Source organism: Misgurnus anguillicaudatus, unplaced genomic scaffold, assembly GCF_027580225.2.
Source record: "Misgurnus anguillicaudatus unplaced genomic scaffold, ASM2758022v2 HiC_scaffold_29, whole genome shotgun sequence".
NCBI classification, from domain to species: Eukaryota; Metazoa; Chordata; class Actinopteri; order Cypriniformes; family Cobitidae; genus Misgurnus; species Misgurnus anguillicaudatus.
Window position 1 is genome coordinate 4,581,978 of NW_027395279.1, and position 23,018 is coordinate 4,604,995.

Sequence of the window (23,018 nt, forward strand, 5' to 3'; positions counted from 1 at the left end):
AAAGAATTAAATGGCTGCTTTGCGTTTTGTTTTTTCCAACTCTTTTCTTTTTTGCTTTGTTCTCTTGGCACTGTTTCATTTCACCAAACGTTTACACAGGCTGAGATCAGCATTACTGAAAATGAAGCTTAGAAGCTGGTTCATCCTAATTAAAGCATATGTGGAGAAGGGCAATGGAAAATCCACTGGGAAAACATCTAGAAACGATGATTAGAAGAATGAAAGTGAAGAAAAGAGAGATGATTTAAGAGCAGGTTTATGACAGAGTACAGCACAGGTTGAAAGGGACGGGAACTGCGGTGACCAGTGCAGACCAGAAACAAAATCCTTTATCCAAATGAGTCCAGATCATATTCCGGATCTGTACGTCAGGAAACTCTGTAATCATAATCTTGATCAGGTTTATGCTAGTGAACTCTCAATGAAAAGACTCATATTACAGTCAGAATAACAATTAACTGACCCATAAAACCAAGTTATACATGGAAAACATCAGGAAATCAGAAGCAAAGATAGTTTCCTGACAAAAATTTGATTTAAATTTTATTTTCTAGTTCATTAACAAACCATCAGTGTGTCGGATCTAATAAAAACAAATTCCGTAAAAAAAACTGTACAATTCCGACAGCTAGTGTGCCGGGAAAATACAGTAAAATAACGGTAAATAAATAAATTACAGTAATTCCGTAATACAAATTTCCCCCCTGTAATTTTACAGTACAATGTAATGCAACATTGAAAACGTTTTATTCTCATAGAAAAAATATAGTGGAATTTGGATAACTGTATAACTTTAAACATTTTTTTTAAATTTCTATAAGAAGAGGGTTATTGGCTGATAGTTCACCCCAGAATGAACATTTTACTCACCCTAATGTTGTTCCGCCCGCATAAGACCTTTGTTAATTTTCGAGACACAAATTTATTTGATCTAAATTTATTTTCTAGTTCGGTAACAAACCATCAGTTTGTCGGATCTAATAAAAACAAATTCCGTAAAAAAGGTACAATTCTGGCAGCTAGGGTGCTGGAAAAATACAGTAAAATAACGGTAAATAAATAAATGACAGAAATTTTCCGTAATACAAAAATACTTTTTCCCTGTAATTTTACAGTGCAATATAATGCAACATTGAAAACGTTTTAATGTCATTGAAAAAATATAGCACAATTTGGATAACTGTATAACATTTAAAAAAATCGTTCTCGATAAGAAGAGGGTTATTGGCTGAAAGTTCACCCCAGAATGAACATTTTGTAATTTATTACTCAACCTCATGTTCTTCCACCTAAGACCTTTGTTAATTTTCGAGACACAAATTTATTTGGTCTAAATTTTATTTTCTAGTTCATTAACAAACCATCAGTGTGTCGGATCTTATAAAAACAAATTCCATAAAAAAAAACGGTACAATTCTGGCAGCTAGTGTGCCGGAAAAATACTGTAAAGTAATTTCAGAAATTTTTCGTAATACAAAAATACACTTTTTCCTGTAATTTTACACTACAATATAATGCAACATCGAAAAAGTTTTAATCTCATAGAACATATGATTTAAGACATGTTTTTTCAGCGTTAAGTAGTGGCACAAATACCAGTAATATCACACACGCAAACATTAGTAAATTGCGTTGCGTGAATTTTTTAAATACTCTCTTCCCATAAATTTTGCGTCTGAAAGGAAAGTCCTCGAAATGCATATGCAATAAGGTCAGTCGCAAAAATAACTAGACCACACCTTTTCAACGCTAATGATGCGCGTCTTTAGTAAATCCCAACAATTGTTATTTAACGCCAAAATCATGGTTTGTGTAAAATTTATAAATCTGGCCCCAAAACATCCCATCTAGGTATTAATTATGTCTACCCTATATGTGTGCATGGTGCTTGACACAGAATCTGGCGCTTGTGTAGTCCTAATGCAGGAGGTTAAAGTTCAAATATGGGTCTTAGAAAGACGAAAATCTAAAACAAAGTCGTTTTTTTTTTTTTTTTTTTTGCACACAAAAAGCAATCTTGTCGCGTCATGAAACCAAGATTAAACCACTGCAGTCAAATGGACAATTTAACAACAATATTTTTACTGCCTTGAATGTGGTAGTTGGATTGCTGTCTAAAATAATAAAAATCAAAAATATCTTAATGAAGATGAACAAAGATCTTATGGGTGTGGTACGATGAGTTTTTTATTCTGGGATTAACTATCCATTTAAATTTAATGATCCGCAACCGTTGCAGCCAAGTCAACTTCAATAGTTGTGTAAACGTCAATGGTTATTTTCTCATGAATCCTAACCAGGGTTCTGAAAATTGTTACTGTAGATGATCTGCAGAGTAGATGAAGACCTGAAGATGGAGGACGTTTAAAAGCTCAGCTCTGAATCTTTGACCGAGAGCCGCAGTAGCATCGATGACAGATGCGAGTGGAAAAGCAATAAAAGGCAGGAGATGGTTACACAGAGGGGAAAATATGAAGTTGCACTAAATTTTTGAGGCCTGATCTCTGCCATAAGCATATGAAGTGCAAAAAACGAATAAAGATTATTCCCATATGTGCTTGTAGACACCTGATAGTCTCCCGGTGGGTGGATCGACATTCCCTCTATGTGACACAGCTGCGTTCTCCGTCTGCGCACAAAAGACGTCGAGCGAGGCTTCAGGTTCGGCACGCCTTTGTTTTGATTGGGAGCGAACCTTCACATAAATCCTTTTTCCGACAGAAGCTGACTTTGAGGTTTGGGCTCCTCCTGACGTTTTGGTGTTATTTTTATCATCTCAGGTTCTCCTGGGTGTTTATTCGAAGGTTTCTTTGCTTCTCACATTTGATCTGTGCTCACCTACCGTATGATTCCTATAAGCTCGACGCTGTGTGCTGCACTTTGTTCCTCGGCTAAAGCAAACACACTGTGCTGTTTCGGCTAATTTCTTGTGTGTGTTTCTCAAAGTCTGCTAGGACAGACAGAGGCCTAGGTGTTGTGGATGTTGGAGATGAACTTCAGGAGATGAAGGTCACGGCGTGTCAGGGGTCTGTTTACACTATCAGTGATTCAAAGCATCAAAGTGGCCCGGCGCAGGCGTTCGAAGGAAACCCGATCACCCCCTTGAGTTTATTTAACCACAATAAAGCGACGTTCGGTATGGGACCGCATGCTTGCAACGCATTCACATCTGGTCTTGTACTGTCACTCGATTTCTCTGTAGCTTCATTTATCTACATTGCCACTCAAACAATAGTTTGCTTTGAAAAGAAAACTAAGCCACTTCATTACAAATAAATTACCAGATTTTATCTTGACTGATTTATCGGTTCGTATGATGCTCACACATGCGTGGTCCAGATGTGCTGCTTCATCTGCAGGCGCGTGAGTGGCAGCGAGCGCAGGCCTCACACCCTTCACATCAGCAAGTGTTTATTTGGTAATGAGAGCCAAACGGTATGATAAACAGACCTCCTTTCCTTCATAACCACAGCTGCAGAAATACTCCCAGTGACATCATCACCGAAAACCTTCATCTGCTAAACATCTCTGCATGCGCACAGTTACGCATGCATTAGATTTATGTTGTTTCTAATGCCACGCAAAGTGGAAATATGTACCTATGGATTGTTTAGGTTATGACATCACCAATCTTATATTTTTGATTCTGAATGAACGATTGCATCATTGAATATTTATGCAGACCCCAAGGTGTTAATGATGGAGTGTGATTGGTTGCTAGACCTTAAATGTGTATTATTTTACGTAATTTAACAGTCAGGAGTCGATTATACAACTTGCACCATGGTTGCCATACTATGGACGGGGTGTAAGAAAATACTGTTACATGTGAGTATGGTGATATTCGTTAGACCAGTGGTTTTCAAACTGGGGGCCAGGGCCCCCAGGGGGGCCGCGAGATGGTGCCAGGGGCCCCAGTTTTATGACATTTTATGAAATACATTAATTTATCATGAAGTTTGTGTAATTAAACCTTAAAAAATAAGGCTACTAACCAAAAGCACTACTTTTTTTGTATAATTTAATGTTTTTTTATTAAAATGTTGAGTTTTAGAACAAGGAACGCTCCGTACACAAGGGGGGCCACACACTGAAAAAGTTTGGGAACCACTGCGTTAGACAATACTGTATCTATTCTCAAACAAAAATAAGCAATATCAATATTTAAAAAATAAAAATCATACAAAATTAACGGCAGTTGTTTTATTTGGAGGTTACATCATGCCCCCTAGATACTTACATAGGGGCGCGCCCCACAAATTTTTTTTCTAAGGTTTGCATATGGTGGTGTGTTATTAGTGACCGCTTTCCTAAAATTATATTCTATTATATCGTCGCGCGTCACAGTATCGCAACACATTGCATTGCAACGCATGTATTGTGAATATGTATCGTATTGCGAGATTCTTATCAATACACAGCACTAATACTTTATGAAAAGTGTCGGTCTATTTATGTAAGTGTAGCTAAATTGCTAAGGCATTGCATTAACAGCGCAAAAGTCATGTGTTCGATTATGTGTCTTGTAACCGGTGATCTGGGCTTGTGCGTTTTGTGTGCTTTTTGCATCGTCATTCGATCGCTAGCTAAATGAATCGCTTTAAGCTAAACATCTTCACACTTTATTTACACGGCATTATCATTCCTCTTGTGTTTGTGTTTCCAATCATTGTCTCATTCGCCTCTGTGGTTTTTTGCACCGAGTCGTTTCGTTTGGCAAGGGGAGGTGGAGAAGCAGCAGGAATGAGATCCAGAAGTTCGATGGATGATGGATTTGATGTCATGGAGCGTGAGTCAGGCCCATATACAATCCTCCAGCGACGGATCGGAATTTATTCCTTTCCTGAGCGCTCGGTGCCAGCAGTTTATTCGGAACGGGTCTTTGCCAGCGTTTGTATTGTGAGCGATGTGTGCTGCTTCTCACGGGCGGGTCATACAGAGGCCTGGCCAAGGCAAAAGGACAAAGGAAAATAAGGGGAAGCTGAGAGACAAAGGTTGGAAGTTCAGAGAGGATCTGATTGATGTGGATGTTCTCAGACTACTTTCGGAGAACCATCTGCAGAGTGAAAAGGCTTGCCTGACTCATCTGTTGTTTTCATTAAATGCTTTTCTCGCTCTCTTTCCCTTTGATTTGTTGCTATTATCCCAGGCAGGTGTTTGCCGTGCCCAATATATAACCTGCAAAGTGTCCCATTGTTACCAATGCTTGACTCTTTCATTTTACAAAGATGTGCAAACCTTTTTTTTTATCGTAGGGTTGAAACATTTGGTCCTCTTCCAGCGAACGTATTTCTTCCTGGATGAGAACCAAAGACATCCATACCTCCTAGATGAGGTCCGATAGGGCGTGATATGACCCCAGATCTACATGTCCCATGAGGGATATATATTCAGAGATGTCCGTACAGAGAGTGGTTTTATGCTCTGGGCGTGTGTAGATTTGATAGATGCCTCATCGCTGGCCGACTGTAAACTCCAGACCACATTCATATAGAGGTGGAAAAACTTTGGGTGTTTTTATACTGTTTGGGAGTTTACCTGTTTGACGTCAGGTTGGTTTGTGCAGAAACTGTTTTGTGAATTTTGTTGTGTGCAAGTGAACCATTATTGATGTTGTATTTTTCAGTGTTGCTTGTGTCCATAGAAATAAACTTTAGTGGGCGGTTTGCATTCATCTCTTCTGTTGTATCCGTTGCATACTGATGCAAGCAAAGATATTGGATGTAACAAGATTGAGCACTGCTATTACTATGAATAGGGGACAATGCAATGCTCCTGGCCGCTGTGAAGTCTCACCTTCTATGTAAAAGAACCAATCATCAATTGATAACAACTGATGATTCTCTGGGGGAAGGGCTCTATACAGAGTCGCATGAGGTGTTTGCTGACCTATACGCATGTGCAGTAGCTGAAACAACCCCAAAAAATGTGAGTTTAACCTCTTGAAAAGCACCCCCATTCCGGCCCAAACCATGAAAAGACCTACTTTCACTAAAAGGGTTGTTTTTACTAAACCATTTAGAGTATAAGCATAACTATCCTTTCTAAGTGCCAGTCAGCCCCAAAATAAGAGTCTTTTGTTTACATGCATACACATTCGTTCTTATTATTATTTATCCCTATGTTAGCGTATAAAATGCCGTTTCCATACCAGGAAATAAAACGTCACACAAAGATTGTTGGATTCGTTATCTAATTGGCTACACCGTTCTGTCTATCAATATTTTCCATTAAGTCGTTGGAGGAACGAGCGAGTCAGATGACGTCATGATATTTGACGGCGCTGTTTGGATATTATGTATTATACTCACGCATACTTTTTAAAACAAAGTTTGAACACGTGTTTGAACGTGAGTGTATCTTATATACAATGCTACGACTAATAGAGTCCTCAGATTGTATATTATATTCTATTACAAGACGTTCATGTGAAATATGATGTAAACAATGGACAATGTATCTATATTTTACGGATTATACACATTTGTGGACAAACACGGTCATTGGATGCATTTTATAAGACGGTTTTAAAGAGTTATTCACACATCTGAAACAGACTGGATTCGATTCGTGATCGTTATATCAACACAAAGGTAAGACGTCCCGTTCATATTCTGTTGTCATCTGGACTTCTGTAACAAAATACTACATTTATGATGCTAGAGAATCTGTATCTCAAAACATTGATGCTAAGCCTGTAGACCTTTTAAATGATGTATAGTAATGTTAATATTATTAATGTTTGTAGACAGTAGGCTATATAGATATTGTTAGCAGCGTTAAAAAATAAGCTGACGTCATCCCGCCCCGAGCTAGTGCGCATCGAGAGGTTAAAGGGACACAAATATGCTGATTTTCCACCCCTAAAACATTAGATTTTTACCGTTTTGGAATCCATTCAAAAGATCTGGCAGTACCACTTTTAGCATAGCTTAGCACAATCTGATTAGACCATTAGCATTGCGCAAAAAACCCCAAAGAGTTTCAGTATTTTTCCTATTTAAAACTTGACTTTTCTGTATCTACATCATGTACTAAGGGAGCTGAAAATTAGCATATTTTCAACAAAAGTGGAGTGTTTCTTTAAGAAACAAATGTTATGGCACAGTTGATGTCAGGTTTAATTATGGGTCATAAATATGTCGTTTAATTGGCATTTTAGCACATGAATTTAGAGATATCTGTCCTTTTCCTTTCAAGCTGATTCTTGCATGACTAAAATAACTGCCTGGAGGCATTGCAAACATGGCCGCCTAGTTGTGCGACTTTACTAAAGGGACTTTGGATGCAAGCAGTGTTGGGAAAAGTTACTTTTAAAAGTAATGCATTACAATATTAAGTTACTCCCAAAAATGTAGCTAATTGCATTACTTGGTTACTTTTAATGGAAAGTAAGCTGAGGCTTGATCTCTTGATCTCAGGCCTTGTAGGTGTTTTTTTTTTAATTAAAAGTTTTGCAAATTGTATATTTTATCACAAAAATGTCGAACTCTGGCCTGCCAGAGCTCTGGTTTCTGACTCAGTCTGTTCCCACACAGGCGTGTACGCATAGAGTGCATAATGTGAATATGTTCAGTTTAATTCAGTACATCAAATGAATTAAACAAAAAAAACTTTCTTTACTTTTTTTAAAAAGTAACTAAAATTATATGTGTACGTTTAAAAAAGTAATGCGTCACTTTACCTGTTACTTCAGAAAAGTAATATTACTACATTATGCAAGTTACTTGTAATGCGTTACCCAACACTGGATGCGAGTGATGTTCTTGTATCTTTTGGTTTTGGTGTAAAAATGAGACTACTAAAATCTGGGGATTGGAGCCAGTCTCAGTATACAGTAACAGCAGAAGATCTATTATTGTTTTCAGGTTTTTCAAACTGTGTTTGCAAGATTTAGCATTGGAAATTCAGGCCAGGTTTGGGAAAAGCTGGAGGGAATAATATTTATGTGAATGTGTGTGGCTTGAATCCTACAAAAACTGTGCGAGAGGAGATAAGAAGTCAAAACTGCACACCCAAAATCTCTCAACACCAATTGCATCAGATCTGTTCCTCTTTTGTCACTTACTCATCAACCCATCTGATCAATACATCTGACAATGATTTGATGGTTTCAAAGAAATTAGTCATCTACCATGTCTGACTTTATTACATAGTTTTTCTGTTACGGAATATGTTTCAATATAGGAGGAAAAATGACTGCCTAGTTAATGTGTAGCACTAAGGTAGACAGTAGATGGTAAAATAAATATTTCAGTTCAAGTCCACTGACAGTATGAGTATGTTGTTTTAACCACAAAAAACTAAAACTTGTATCTCTGTTTGCAAACGCAGAATTCAGACAGAAGTGCATTGTTGTACGCTCTCTCCACTAAGACTGTGGTTAAGTGGTTTATTGACTCTCCCATCTAGTTTGTTTCTGAATACAGACTGACTTCAGTTCACCTGTGCCCACAGCGGCTCTGTTCAGATGTTTGTTGTGGGTTCAGGTCGTTTTCGTGATAAATGAGCAGCTGTGCGGTGACTGAGATGAAGCATGCAACATCAGAATGAATGGGATTTTAGTTCCAGGAGTTTCTTTGTTATCTGTTTTCTTTACTCTTTGTTCCTGGTCAGCATTGATGTGCTACGAGACTGCAAGCATGACCTGTTGGTTCTCCAACTTTAGACATATGCACGCTTTACATGACTATGCCCGATTCGTTAATTGGGTGATTCTCACGAAAACTTGGTTTTAAAAATGTCAAGCATGAAAATGTAAAAATTGCTTAAATTTACTTTTTTTCCCACCAGACATTGAAAAACAAAGTCTTGAGTTAATGGGAACATTAATTTAAAAACTTTTACTTATCATTTAACACTTTTTGTAACATAATTTAAAAAATTAGTCCTAAAAAATCTCATTACCGCAACAGTCAGAAAACATCAACACTGACATATTTTCAAAATGACATGACAAACCTGAAAGAACATAATTTGGAGATTCTGCACATGCATTTAAAATCAAAGTATTATGCTTCTATTAATTAAATTAACATTTAATAAGCATCTGTTGCGGTAATGATAATCAAAATGTCGTGTAAGCATTCTGACAAGACAATATTTCAAATTAACTGTAAAAAAATGATCTTACCTGGTAGCCATCTTGAAGTAACTGATCCATGTGCTTGGTCACTCAAAATCAAACTTTATTAAAATTCTGTATGTGTGCTTAAACTGTTCTCAAAAAGTGTTGCGGAGGATGAGAACATCAGGCATGGACACATCATTTTCCTAATTTTTCTTCATTATTATTATACATGAATATTCAGTAAATATTTTTTCTGTCATCTAAAGTAGTCTAGCAAAACATCTTTTCTTAATATCTTTGTGTTAATTTGATTAAATTACAACATAACGCATGTTCAAACACAGCTGGACACATTGTGGTAATGAGAATTTCAGCAGAAAATGAGATAAAATTTCCAATTATAAATTCTTATGTTGAAATCACACATTGTGCAAGGTAGAACACAGTATTGTGTTAATTCTGATGCTTTTTAATGTTACTATATTACACATTTTAAAGCTAAAATCATTAGTGCCGTGGTGTTTCAATGGTTTCGTGAGAATCACCCAATTATGTATTTTAAAATACAGCAATTTTGCTCAAAGACTACTGTACATCTGGATATTGGTCATTTTGGGATGTGGATGTATTTATTAAATTATATATCCACAGTAATTAATGGACATTTATTGCATATTTAAAACAAAAAACAAAAATGTAAATACAACAAAATGATGTGTACAGATAAACCCTCATTTCCTTTAGAAAGGTCTTCATGAAATACGCATATCAGATGGAGTCGTTTCTCAGCATTTAAACAGCGTTGTATCCGTGCTAGCAATTATGGCATCGTTGTTTCAAAGCCCCGTGATGATTTGCTGTCTGTCAGTCAATGAGTGTCATCACAGGTCTGCTCTGATGTCCTGTATCTCAAACAGCATCTTTAAAGGACAGGAAGACTTTTGTCAATCTTTCAGGTCATCCTACTGCACCTCTGCTTTCAACATCCAACCATTAACTCACCTCTGTCTCCATCTGTAATGTCTTCAAAGAGAAAATCCTTGTTGAGTCCTACTGACTTCTGTGATTAAAATAATGTATCAATCATTGCTTTTTGTTTGTTTTGTTTGTCTTTTTTCCTGCAGTGCGTTCAAGGACTTCAGGGTAACAAAGACTCTCGCATCCTTTGGGTCAAAGATGACCACTTGATCACCACTGGCTTTAACCAGGTAGTTTTCTACAGTTGTATAGCCTATTTGATGCAGTAATGTTAAAATGATCTAGAATTAACATGTGTGTTTATATGTAGGTACGTCAGCAGGAAGTGAGATTGTGGGACAGCAGGAAGTTCAGCTTATCTCTCAGCTCTGTGTCTTTGGCCACCTCCAATGCGTAAGTCAAAATGTTAAACATACTTCATGTGCTTTACATGTAACGGACATTGTTTTGTCTCCTGTTTGATGCTGGTGTTTGTTTATGACGGATTTCATACACTCTCAGAAAAATAGGTGGGACGGTACCTTTTAAAATGGTCCTAATATGTAAGATTTTGTTACAGATATGCACATTTGAGGTACCAGTATACATCTTTTAGGTACAAAGGTGGACTTTTTGAAAGGTGGACCAGTAACAACTTTGGTGCATTTTTTCTTGGCTGTTTTTAGGGATGCACCGATATGGAAATTTTGGCCGATACCGATAACCGATAATTCTTTATATTTGGGGGCCGATAACCGATATATATATATATATATATATATATATATATATATTATTTTCACAATGAAAAACTCCCACACTGCGGACATCTTGTCTTTGCGCTAGACTAGCATACTCTTCTTAAGCCCGCAACACGTGTCATCTTTGTGCTATGTCACAGAAAGCACCAATCAAAACTCCACATGGCCAGCAATGAGTTGAAGTGGTTCAACAAACCAAAATAATCCATAATTTATCGGCTTTCATTTATCTGCCTAATTTTGCTATCAGACCGATAACCGATAATATTACAAATAAGCAGTTATCGGCCGATAAAGATATGTCGGCCGATATATCGTGCATCCCTAGCTGTTTTAAAACTATCGACTGATAGCGTTAATGTGAAAATCTGCTTTTGTGAACCGATACCTATTTTTGACCAATATATCAGTGGATCTTTACTTTTGTCTCTTTATTTTGAGCATTATATCTATTTACCAAACCATAGTAATCTTATTTTGTGAAATATCATGCTCGAAATGTGTTATTGTGCTGTTAAAATGAATACCTTTTGATTTAATATTTATATAACCAATATGTGTCCAAAATACATTTTTAGACCACTGTACATATTTAATGGTAATTAACCTTCAATTTTACTATATGACAAACATATATTTTCAAATATAATTTTAAAAATATTTTCAGATATAATTTTAAATATATTTAAAAATATATACAAAAAATGGCCCAAAATATATATGTTCTAAAATATATTTACAAAAATGTATTTTTCACCAATATATCTTTTGTATATTTTGAAATATATTTTAAAAATAAATATTTTTTTAAAGCATTTATATTGACGTCACATTGGAAGAAAAATGTGACGGTTTGTAATATACAAGTAATATACAAAGTTTTTCTTCCAATGTGACGTCAATGTAAATGCTTTAAAAATATATATTTTTTTAAAATATATTTAAAAATATACAAAAAATGGCCCTAAAATATATTTACAAAAATGTATTTTTCACCAATATATCGAGATGGTCCTCACTGCGGAACACAACATCCAGGGGGCGGGGTTGGATCTAGATCCAACTCCTCCCACTTTATATACTTTGTTCCGCCAAATGAACCAGTATATTTGCGTTGTTGCAGCCCGCAATTAGTTGCAACCTGTGGTCGCCAACGTTTGCTCTTATCAATTTAAGTGTATGTTTGATTAATAATATAGTTGAGAAAGATTCATAATTTAGAAAGTATCACAGTTAGGTGTAAGGAGAGGTACGGACACGTTCCCGACAGTTTGATATCACTGAAGAGATTTATTTGTACATTATCCCACTTATAACACAGCTATTCCTATACGAGTAAATATAAAAACAAATTAATTTGATATCTTTTATTAGCAAATAAAAAAAGTAAACCATCTACGAGGGAAACCTGTTTCCTAATGGCTGTAAGCAAAGACGCGTTAAAACAAGTTCAAAGTCCATACAAGATAAACATTCAATTTATTAATTTCTAAATAACATGCCATAGCCTATATATTTTAATAATTATGCATATTTATACTGTATCCATTAATAGGTCTTAAACTGCATGTGGTAAAATTACTCATAGTAGGCTTACCCGAAATGTTTTACTCCAAACCATTATAGCAAAAAACTTACATTTCACCCTAAAGGCACTACTTTTATTGTAGTCATAAGTAAAGTTAGTTTTTATGTCAAAATAATAACTTAATTTAGTTACGACTTAATGCGGAAATGGTAACGCAGCAACACGTGTATGACGTGTCTTGTGGTAAAACTGCCGACCAATGGGATCTCTGGATCGGGATCCAGCTCCGCCCCTGGATCTAAATCCAACCCCGCCCCCTGGATGTCGCGTTCTGCAGTGAGGCGCTACTGAATATATCTTTTGTATATTTTGAAATATATTTTAAAAATATTTTTTTTTTAAAGCATTTATATTGACGTCACATTGGAAGAAAAACTTTGTATATTACGAACCTGTAAACATAAACGGGTTTAAAAGCTTAAAATGAAATATATATATGAATATTAGAATTGTATATTTTATACAGAATTATACATTTTATACTTCATAAATTTTATACAAACTTTTTTGGGCTGGAAAATATTTTTTTTCCATATGGGTTGTAAATTAAAAATGTATTTGTTACCCCTGAAATACATTTTGAAATATATTTTAACTTGATAACCTGCGCGAGGACGTGGATGTACTGAAGAGCTATTTATTTACATAATTTAAATTACTGTTAGTTTAAATGTACTTACATTAAACAACTATACATCATTAAAAAGTGTTTTGATTTAAGATTTAGTTTTTGACCTTTATTTTAATCTGAGAATCCTAGTAACAGTAATTTCTTCATTTTTGTCAGACGTTATGAAAATGAAAAACGGTACATACCTTTAATTTGAAATATAACCCTCAGCCGCACTCATTGATAAAAATACTCCTCCGTGATCGTCATGAAAGCACTCGATAAAACAACATCCATCGGGGCTTTTAATTCAAAGTATGCATATTTGGAGAAATATTACTTCAATTTTATATGTTTACTTCAAATTTCTGCAGGGGGGGTAATATTTCACCCATTTTTATTCCAAAAATGGCGATATGAGCAAGTTTGAGTCTGCAGTCATTCCCACTCAGTTTGTTTCATTCATACGTGAAGCCGGAGGGCGCTAAAGTCTCAATATGAAACTTTCTGAGAAATAATCAGACGTCAGAGCTCAGCAGCAGCTGTCAGTCAGACGTGAACTTGAACAGTGACCTGCAACGAGCGATCGCTGTTTTTATAATAACATGCAAATAAAGATGTTTTGATGTTTTAAAACCATGGAGACAATAAACACGATTAAGATTATATATGGTTTGTCTGTATTTTTAACGCTATGTCTGGTATTTTCATAACAGTACTATATATTATAATGCTATGCTAAGCTAACAGCATAAATAGCATAAAACTGTTTATTTTCGGTCTTATTTTATGATCCAAAGCCACATCAGATCACGCATGATTGTTTAAGCACTCGACTTTTGATGTTATAAAGTGAGTTTTATTATAAATGCTTTTATTTGTCGTGTTTTGATGGTATGCTAAGCTAACGTACTAGCTGTTCTGTAAACATCTGCTGTCTGGAGATATGAGATATATGTTTCTAGGAATAATTTCGACTGGTAAAGCTTCGTTAAGGTAAGTTTCTTTTTGTAAGAAAGGAATTTAATAAAAAGAAAGTGAATTGAGACAAAAGGAGGAAATAAAACACTAAATAGAATGTATGAGTAATTATTAATAATAATAATAAAATAAACATTTAGACAGCCATATCCAGGATTAAAAGTTGTTAATGACTCATTCGGATGCTTATTTAATGAGTCTGTTTAAAACCCGGAGCAATAGGACAATAAACTGAAAGGATGTTTTGAGATATAAATAAACAAACATTAGCTTAGCATTTTTGCTGTTTTCTCTAAATAAATTTACATGACATGGGTCTAAAAAACATTTAATAAAATACAGAGTTTTAGAGGTATCATCTTCAGATTTAAAACAGAACATGGTCAGACCTGTGGCTTTATCTGCAGAGCATTTCTAGATTGCTCCAAGGCCATTTTTATTTAGTTTTTCATAACAATATTTCATAAATGTTTGGTGGAGTTAATAAACAAGTATAATTTAAGCTCTCTATAACAACTTTTTTCATTATGACAGTAACTAATGTTCACCTCTTAATAAACTTCCAAGTGTCTGCTTTCAAATGAGACCAAACTTATGCTTTTAGTGCAAAGACTTCATAAACTGTATCTATTTTAGTTTAGCTATGACATTTTTTGTGGGGGGGTTCAGAAAACAAAAAAAGGTTAACAGGTTAAAGAGCACCTATTTCATTGCTAAAAAACAATGTTATTTTGTGTATTTGGTATAATACAATGTGTTTGCGTGGTTTATGGTTTAAAAACACATTATTTTCCACATACTGTAGATTTTTGTAGCTTCAGATTTCAGTCTCTTCCTAAAACGCACAGATTTTGTACAATGATTTTGTCCCTGATTGCCCATCTAATCTGTACCTTGTGATTGGCCTGAATACCTCTGACGTCAGCCGGAAATGTGACGCTCCTTACCATGTTTAAAAGATTCGTTCCAATGCAGTAAACTGTTGCCTACAATTCGTGTGTTTGTTATAGTCCAAGAAAAGAGATTTACGTTAGAGTCGATAACTCGCGTCAACGTTTACTTTGGGGTTTGTACCATTTGCATATTGTTAACATGTCCTAATACACACTTACACACCAAAGGAAATGTAAAATCGTGAATCGGACCATTGGTGCTCTTTAAAATATGAAGGTTAAAACTAAATATATTTCCAAATTCAAACATTTATTTAATTAAGCTTTACTTTCTACATGATGTATTTCGCATATATTCAAAACATATTTTTGGCCAAAGAAGGTATTTTTTGCCGTTTAGGTTGGCTTCAAGAATCCTGGGTATTTTTTAAAACACAAACGTGTGGTGAAAAGTAGCTTCTGTGTCGTCTCAGGCCTCAGGTTTATTTTTTGAGCTGTGGCAGAACTTTTGGCCCTGGTTTTGATGGCACAGGTCCAGTCCGGGCAGGCGGACGGGCAGCTGAGCTCTTACTGCAGTAAGAGATCCACTGACAGCCCTGTTTACAGTAGGAGCCCTGCGGTACCCAAGGCCTGTGAAATGAAATGCTGTGTTTACACGTCTCTGTTGTGGCACTGTTATAGCAGCACAGTTGTGTTTATTCTCCTCTGGATTGCGGGCCGACGTGTGCTGCGGTCCAGAGTTTTGGGTTCAGATGTAAAGGTGTGCAAGGAGCGATTGGAGAGGTGCTTATAGGAAACCAAAAGTTATTTTTTATTTCCTGGTTTAATGCATCCTTTTGCAGTTTTAAAGTTTGGCTTAAACACACCACTTAAACTTTAAAGGCTTACCCTTTTTCCACTGTTGAGCCGGATAACTGCCCCTCTGTGTGGAGGCAAAATCCCCCTCATAAAGAATCAACATAATACTGTGTGCTATTGTAGCAGACCTTCGATTTTGAACGCCTTGAGTATTTCACATGATCACAGTATAACGTGTTTTACAAGGCCAGACTATGTCGTCGTTGGCTTTATGTATTTGCCCGAAGTGAAAGATGTGTGGTGAGCCGAGACAGAATTGAGTTAACCCAAGCTTAACTAATGCTAATGAGCACAAGGTCATCTAAGAAGGACTTGAGTTATTTTCTGCAATATGGAGAGTTTTGTGTGTTTTAGGGTTGAGATGCAGCTCATCTGGTGTCAAGCTGTCCAATACTACTACAACTTTCTCATGTTTATGCTAACAAAGACAGTAGTTAACACTGCAAGAGAAAACAAATATTTAAATAATTAACCCCACCCACAGACACAAATACATGTGTTGTAGTGATGCATGGGTCAGGGTTTTTTTCAACCCGCGGGTCCCACTTTTATGAAATTATCACCACTGTATCTATTTTTACAACCCGCCTGCACCTGTAACCATTAAATTGACATAATAGACATTGTAATGTAAATTAAAACATGCTTTATTTCAGCCTAAAAGTGCTTGGGAACAGCCATTAGATTACATCGCCCTCTAAATTTGCAATAACATAACTTATGAACCATAGAAACTAGCATGGTCATATTAATAACAAGATAGGATAATGATTAACATTTTCAACATTTACAAAGCAGTGTTTGTTGCAACTGTTTCTGAGAACCGTTCCCAAACATTAGATTTAGCAACTTGACCTTCTTTTCTTTAGATGATGTATATTCCCGACCTTAATTTGTTCCGCACCTCGTCCTACACATTCATTTTTATTTCTCCATGTGTTTTGTTGTTGTGGTTGGTGGCGGGAGCTGCTTAGCATTTTCGTGACGTGAGGCCAAAGGTTTGGGGACATTACGCAAGTTACGTTGCTACGTATGCCTAGGTGTTGTAACTTTATCAAAGAAGCATAATAATATATGAAAATCTATATTCCCAAATTAGGGCTGTGACGATTAATCGTGCAAATGCGCGTTTTCTCAATTAATTAATTTTAATGAATTACGGTGAAATCCCAGCACATCCCAAAGCCAGGGGGCGCTCTCGTGCAGAAACTCTCTTTGTGCCACAGAAGTAGTACCACAGAAGATGCATCCTCGATATCAAGAACACATCCCGGTATTTTCATGCGTTCTCTGTACTTGTGTTCTTGAGAATTGGAATTGAACTTCGACAGTTTATGATGACGTAGAGCGAGGACACAAGGACGCAAGATCGCTGAAGAACGCATATTAAGAATCAGCCACTGTCTAGAGGAATATTTATATCGCCGTTCTTCAAATTGTTTCAGGTATTTTTATGATAATAAAGAATATTTTAAATGATTTTGTTTAACGAGTGTTGCTTTTTTAAATGCACGTTATAAACGACTCAGACTCATAATGATTTTAGATACTTCCTACTGAACAAATGCCGTAGTACACGAACAAGCTGTGCGTGAAATACTGAATCCATTCAAAATCGATTCTGAATCAATGTCAGAGTCATTGTTAATGGGACACGCGATTAATCGTTGCAGCCCTATCCCAAATATTTTGATATAGGGAATTTGAATTTTTGAATTGAGACCCCTGGACTAAAGAGTAAAACGATGTCATTTTAGGTAACTGAATATCGGTATTGGCACAAAAATGTTCTATTGGTTCATTCCTAATTTTGATGTTACTGTAGATCTGTATGTATCAAACACCTGTACAGCTGTGAATAGAATGAAGCGTGATGGTTTCTGTTTTTTGCGATTACCGGATCGAAGTTCCTTCTCTCTGCATTTAATTGCCTTACTGGTTGCTGGCCAGGACAAACAGGAATCAGGAATCAAATTGGGGGGAAAATGTGATCATCACTTCCCCTCGCTTGCAAGAATCTAAAAATATGAGCAGTAATAAAAGGCCAAGAGAGATAATGCTTCCTCAGTCCAGATCTTAATCACGGTGTCTGGCACGACTCATGAGACAAACTCAATCCATCTCAATGCATTACTGCTGGAGTACCAGCCGGTCTGTCACCTTATTATGACTGCGACCTAATCTCAAGGCTATTATGTTTTATTGAGACAGTATATTGTTAAAAACGTCTTATGGATAAGCAAGTATCATCTGAGTGATGACTGTGTACTTCATTAAACAGCCGTCCAGTATGTGTCTCCTGTTTATGTTTAGATAAATTAAATGGACAGTGATTTTTATAGAACAATGAGTTTAGATAAGATCATGCTGTTTACATCACAAGCATTAACTAATGAAAATGGCTTCATGTACATGCTCTCCTGTTGTATCTAATATCAGGAATTACTCTGTTGTTTGTTTTGTTTGTTAACAATTTAATGCCTTGTAATTTATTTTGTGGTTGATCTAAAGGAAAAATGGGATAATTATGAAGTTTGGGCATACATCAGAAGCAGATGAATCTTTGGTAAAATCCTGGATGTACTGTAAGTCAAACTAAAAGTAAAAATGGTCCCTAGCTGTCACTGGGGCAGTACCCTTTCAAAAACGAACCATTTAGGTGCAAATATGTATACATTTGGTATACCAATCAGTACTAATATGCACTCTTTAGGTGCATATGTGTACTTTTGGAAAGGGTATCGCTCCAGTGACAGCTAGTGACTATTTTTAACCATTTCTGAGAGTGTACTATGGCATTGTTTTTTACATGTACCAATGTTTAAGTACATCTACATTTATGCATTTGGCAGATGCTTTTACATGAAGCGACTTACAGTGCATCACATGCTATACATTTTTTATCGGTGTATGTGGTCCCTGGGTTCGAACCAGGCAACATGCGATGCTATACCACTGAGCTATACACAGTCCTTCTTGAAAAAAACGTTTTTTGTGATGGTCGCGGGCAAAAATCCTTGACCTTGCGGCATGTTTTCTTATAAAATGCGGGATATTTATGCAATTTTATGCAATGAAATTGGGTGAACTTGCAAAAACTGCAGTAACGTGCAAAAACGGTGTGAACTTGCAAAAACTGCGGAAACTTGCAAAAACTGCGTGAACTTGCAAAAACTGCGGAAACTTGCAAAAACTGCGAAAACTTGCAAAAACTGTGAAAATTTGCGAAAACTTGCAAAAACTGCGGAAACTTGCAAAAACTGTGGAAACTTGCAAAAACTGTGGAAACTTGCAAAAACTGTGTACTTGCAAAAACTGCGAAAACTTGCAAAAACTGCGAAAACTTGCAAAACTGCGGAAATTTGCAAAAACTGCGAAAAACTTGAAAAAACTGCTTGAACTTGCAAAAACTGCGTGAACTTGGAAAAACTGAGGAAACTTGGAAAAACTGAGGAAACTTGCAAAAACTGCGAACACTTGCAAAAACTGTGGGAACTCGGAAAAACTGCGGAAACTTGCAAAAACTGTGTGAACTTGCAAAAACTGTGTGAACTTGGAAAAACTGCGAAAACTTGCAAAAACTTTGTAAACCGCGAAAACTTGTAAAAACTGTGAAAACTTGCAAAAACTGCGAAAATTTGCAAAAACTGCGGAAACTTGCAAAAACTGTGTGAAATTGCACAAACTGCGAAAATTTGCAAAAACTGCGGAAACTTGCAAAAACTGTGTGAAATTGCACAAACTGCGAAAATTTGCAAAAACTGTGGAAACTTGCAAAAACTGCCGAAACTTGCAAAAACTGCCGGAACTTGCAAAAACTGTGTGAAATTGCACAAACTGCGAAAATTTGCAAAAACTGTGGAAACTTGCAAAAACTGTGGAAACTTGCAAAAACTGCGGAAACTTGCAAAAACTGCGGAAACTTGCAAAAACTGCGGAAACTTGCAAAAACTGTGGAAATTTGCAAAAACTGTGGAAACTTGCAAAAACTGTGGAAACTTGCAAAAACTGCGGAAACTTGCAAAAACTGCGGAAACTTGCAAAAACTGTGGAAACTTGCAAAAACTGTGGAAACTTGCAAAAACTGCGGAAACTTGCAAAAACTGCGGAAACTTGCAAAAACTGCGGAAACTTGCAAAAACTGCGGAAACTTGCAAAATCTGTGGTAACTTGCAAAATCTGTGGTAACTTGCAAATACTGCGGAAACTTGCAAAAACTGCAGAAACGTTTAAAAAACTGCTTCAACTTGCAAAAACTGCATGAATTTGCAAAAACTGCATGAACTTGCAAAAACTGCGATTGGGGTTTGCAGCTTTTCAGTGAATTTCACTCGCGTAATTTTGTCACTTCATAACGTTCCCATAGCAAACAGGGGACATGGCTGCGCTTGTGTGAAGTAAATGCATCGTTTTGAACTTTCTGCTAAGATATATGTGACGTTTTGCTACTAAAATGCGGGGATTATGAAATCATGCAAGCCCCGCATATTTTGCAGCGTAAATCTGCAATTTATGCTGCGAAAGTGCAGCGTATTTGTTAAAACGCGGCCCCCGCATAAGTATGCGTACTTTGGCTGATTATGCATTGAATCATGCAATCGCATAATAGCATTTTTCTGGAGGGACTGTCAGGAGCTTGAAGTATCTTGAAGTGCCATGGCATGTACACTATGGGACATAAATATGGTACGTATTGCAATGTGGTATATATCAACCTATAATACCATGGTATTACAGCGTAGTCATAGTCATAAAAAACTTGAATCTCATAAATCTCATTTTTGGAATTTACAAACTTGGAAAAGTTGTGGAAAATAATGAAACTGGGGGATTTAAAAGTCATGGAAATTTCAAAAGTGCATATAAATATTGCAGTTAAGCTCAGCTCTAAAATATATTAAATTGGCTTTGCATTTGTATCAAAATCTTTTCTTTATGTCCTCCATTATTAAGACAGGTTGTTGTGAAATCACCGATGCTTTTATTGTCCACTATAACACATTGAAATGATTTTTATCACATTTCGAGCTTGCAGCGTTTTACACCCCCTGACCACGCCCACGTTTCCACCTCATAAACATAATTATAATGATTTTAATAGCACCTTCGGGCCCGGCTGTAATCAGCCAACTTTACAATTGGCCTCAATTGCAACCAGGTTTTCGAGCGGTGACTAGTACACGATTCCAGGGGCACAAAATAAACCCGACCTGGATATTGTTAATCAATATCGGTTTTGTGTCTCTATATCAAAATTAAATTTGGTTTAAATATCTTGCTTTGGGGAACGGGAGTATTAAATTTAGATTTAGTACGGACGCAGCACAACAAAACCATAAACTCGACGGGGGGCTCGAGTTTCCCCAACTAATTGTTTACAGTTGCTGCAAATATCCAGATATATATGCGCCGGGGTGAACTAACGTATAATCTTGTGAATCTCCTTCCAACTGGGACTCATTTGAGATGTTTAAGTGTTCCTCACCGAGCTCTGATTTAACACAGGCCTGCAGAGACCCGGCTGCGTTTACCCAAGCGAAGCTTCTCTGCCTAAGCCTAAAGCTGCTTCTTCAATGTGTGCCGAGTGGAGGATGTGGTATTAGCTGAACGAAAGCCAAGTCCACAGTGGGGTTGTGAATAAGTAGATCTTGTTTGTTTAATACGTTCTCCGGGGTTCGGGTGGGGTCTGTTTATTTTTCTCCGGCTACGGTGGTAGCGGGCTCGGGCGACTGCTGTAACCGATCCGAATTCACTTTAATCAGGGCAGTCGGTCTAATACGTGCCCCTCGTTTTTTCCCCTTCCTGCTAACCAAATCAAACCCAGATGAAGTCGGCAGACCTGGATTACTGGCAGCTGCTTTGAGTACAGCTAACGTTGTGTTTACGTTTTGTGTGCGTTGGACGGCTATACAGTAGTTTCATTTTTCTCCCTTGGTGCTTTCTTTAGCCACTTTGTGCAGATGGAGCCCAACCGGGTTGATGATTTTCTTCGTTTGTTAGATCTGGTCATCGAGGTCATGGCGGGCGTCCTTGGTGTTTAGGTGAACTGGTCTTGATTTAAACTTCCAGACCTTTGGTTTGAAGGAATGAAGACTTTAATTGGGAGTGACGGGAAGAGAGCTCCGAAAGTTTTTAGGAGACGCGTCCTAAAAAGGTTTATGGTTATGGCTAAGGTGAAAAATGGTCCCCCCCAAATGTGGTACCACATAGCAGTTTGATCTTTTGTCCAAAGGTTGTGTAAGCCGTCATAAATGCATTTTTTCATCCCCGCTCATTGTACCTGATGACCTCCAGACAGAGTCAAACTCAAATGCAATGGGATTCCAATTAAACAGCCACGCTGAAGTCCCATAAAGACTTCGCTCCCCTTTATTAATGATGGATGTGGAAATTTTTGACAGCTGGCAGTTAACATCTACCATAAATCCCCGGCGTCTTTGTATCCATCCCTCAGGTATTTTCACGGCGTCTCTGGAATAAAGTCCCTTTTTGTGCTGCAGTAAAAGAATAACAAAGTGAAAGTGAAGAGAAAAACACTCCCTTTCCACTCGGTTTTCCTTTTTTCGGGCCAGTATGTTTTTAATTAGGAATTCTGCACTCATTTCCCTGAAAGGTTATTACTCATATGTGGCATTTTAAACCTCTCAAAGCCTTTTTGCCTATTAGTTAATAATAGTTCATTTCACTAGATTGTTTCATAGTGTCTGTTAAAGCGGTCATTGCAATATCAGCTTTCTCAAGTAGACTCACACAATGAAAACCTTTTTATCAGCACAACCCTGCTGATAAAGTCTTTACTGTTCAGGTGCTGAATACATTTATATAAACAGTGGCAAAATCATTCTGTCTCATTTCGATTCCCATTTCTGTTTTCTTACCACTGGTTAATATCATGTATAAAACATGGATGTAGTGTCCATACGTTTCTGAAGAGTTTTGTTGAAGCCAAAAGTGGGAAGAGCCAGCGGTCGCCATCTTTGCACTGTGTCACCACACGTCACTTTGGATAACCATAAATGGGCAAAGAGGCGGAACGTGGGTGGAGCTGATGTGCCTGGTTGCTGAAACCACGCCCATCTAGCTCTACGGTAGTGGCGGTAGTTAATTATGCAGAACTTTTAAGGTTTTATATAATTCAAACGGATGAGTTAGAAACAAATTCATCCCCTTGACAGTTGTCATTAAAGGCAAAATATATATAGACCAAAAACCGTTTTTGTACTAGGCCATAAACATATGTTTTCTGCTGTAAACTTAGACATTTTCATTAAGGTTATCGATATAACACTACAAGGGCCAC

General features: G+C 36.8%; 1 protein-coding gene across 2 annotated transcripts in view; it reads left to right on the plus strand.

Moving 5' to 3' along the window:
• LOC141362940 (mitochondrial import inner membrane translocase subunit tim16-like) overlaps nucleotides 1–23,018 on the plus strand; it is a 218,865-nt gene that overhangs the window by 90,948 nt on the left and 104,899 nt on the right. For both annotated transcript variants that reach the window (XM_073865228.1, XM_073865226.1), the window contains exons 8-9: nucleotides 10,195–10,278; nucleotides 10,359–10,441. In XM_073865228.1, coding sequence (XP_073721329.1) covers nucleotides 10,195–10,278; nucleotides 10,359–10,441 — 167 coding nt within the window. The remainder of the gene's footprint in view (nucleotides 1–10,194; nucleotides 10,279–10,358; nucleotides 10,442–23,018) is intronic.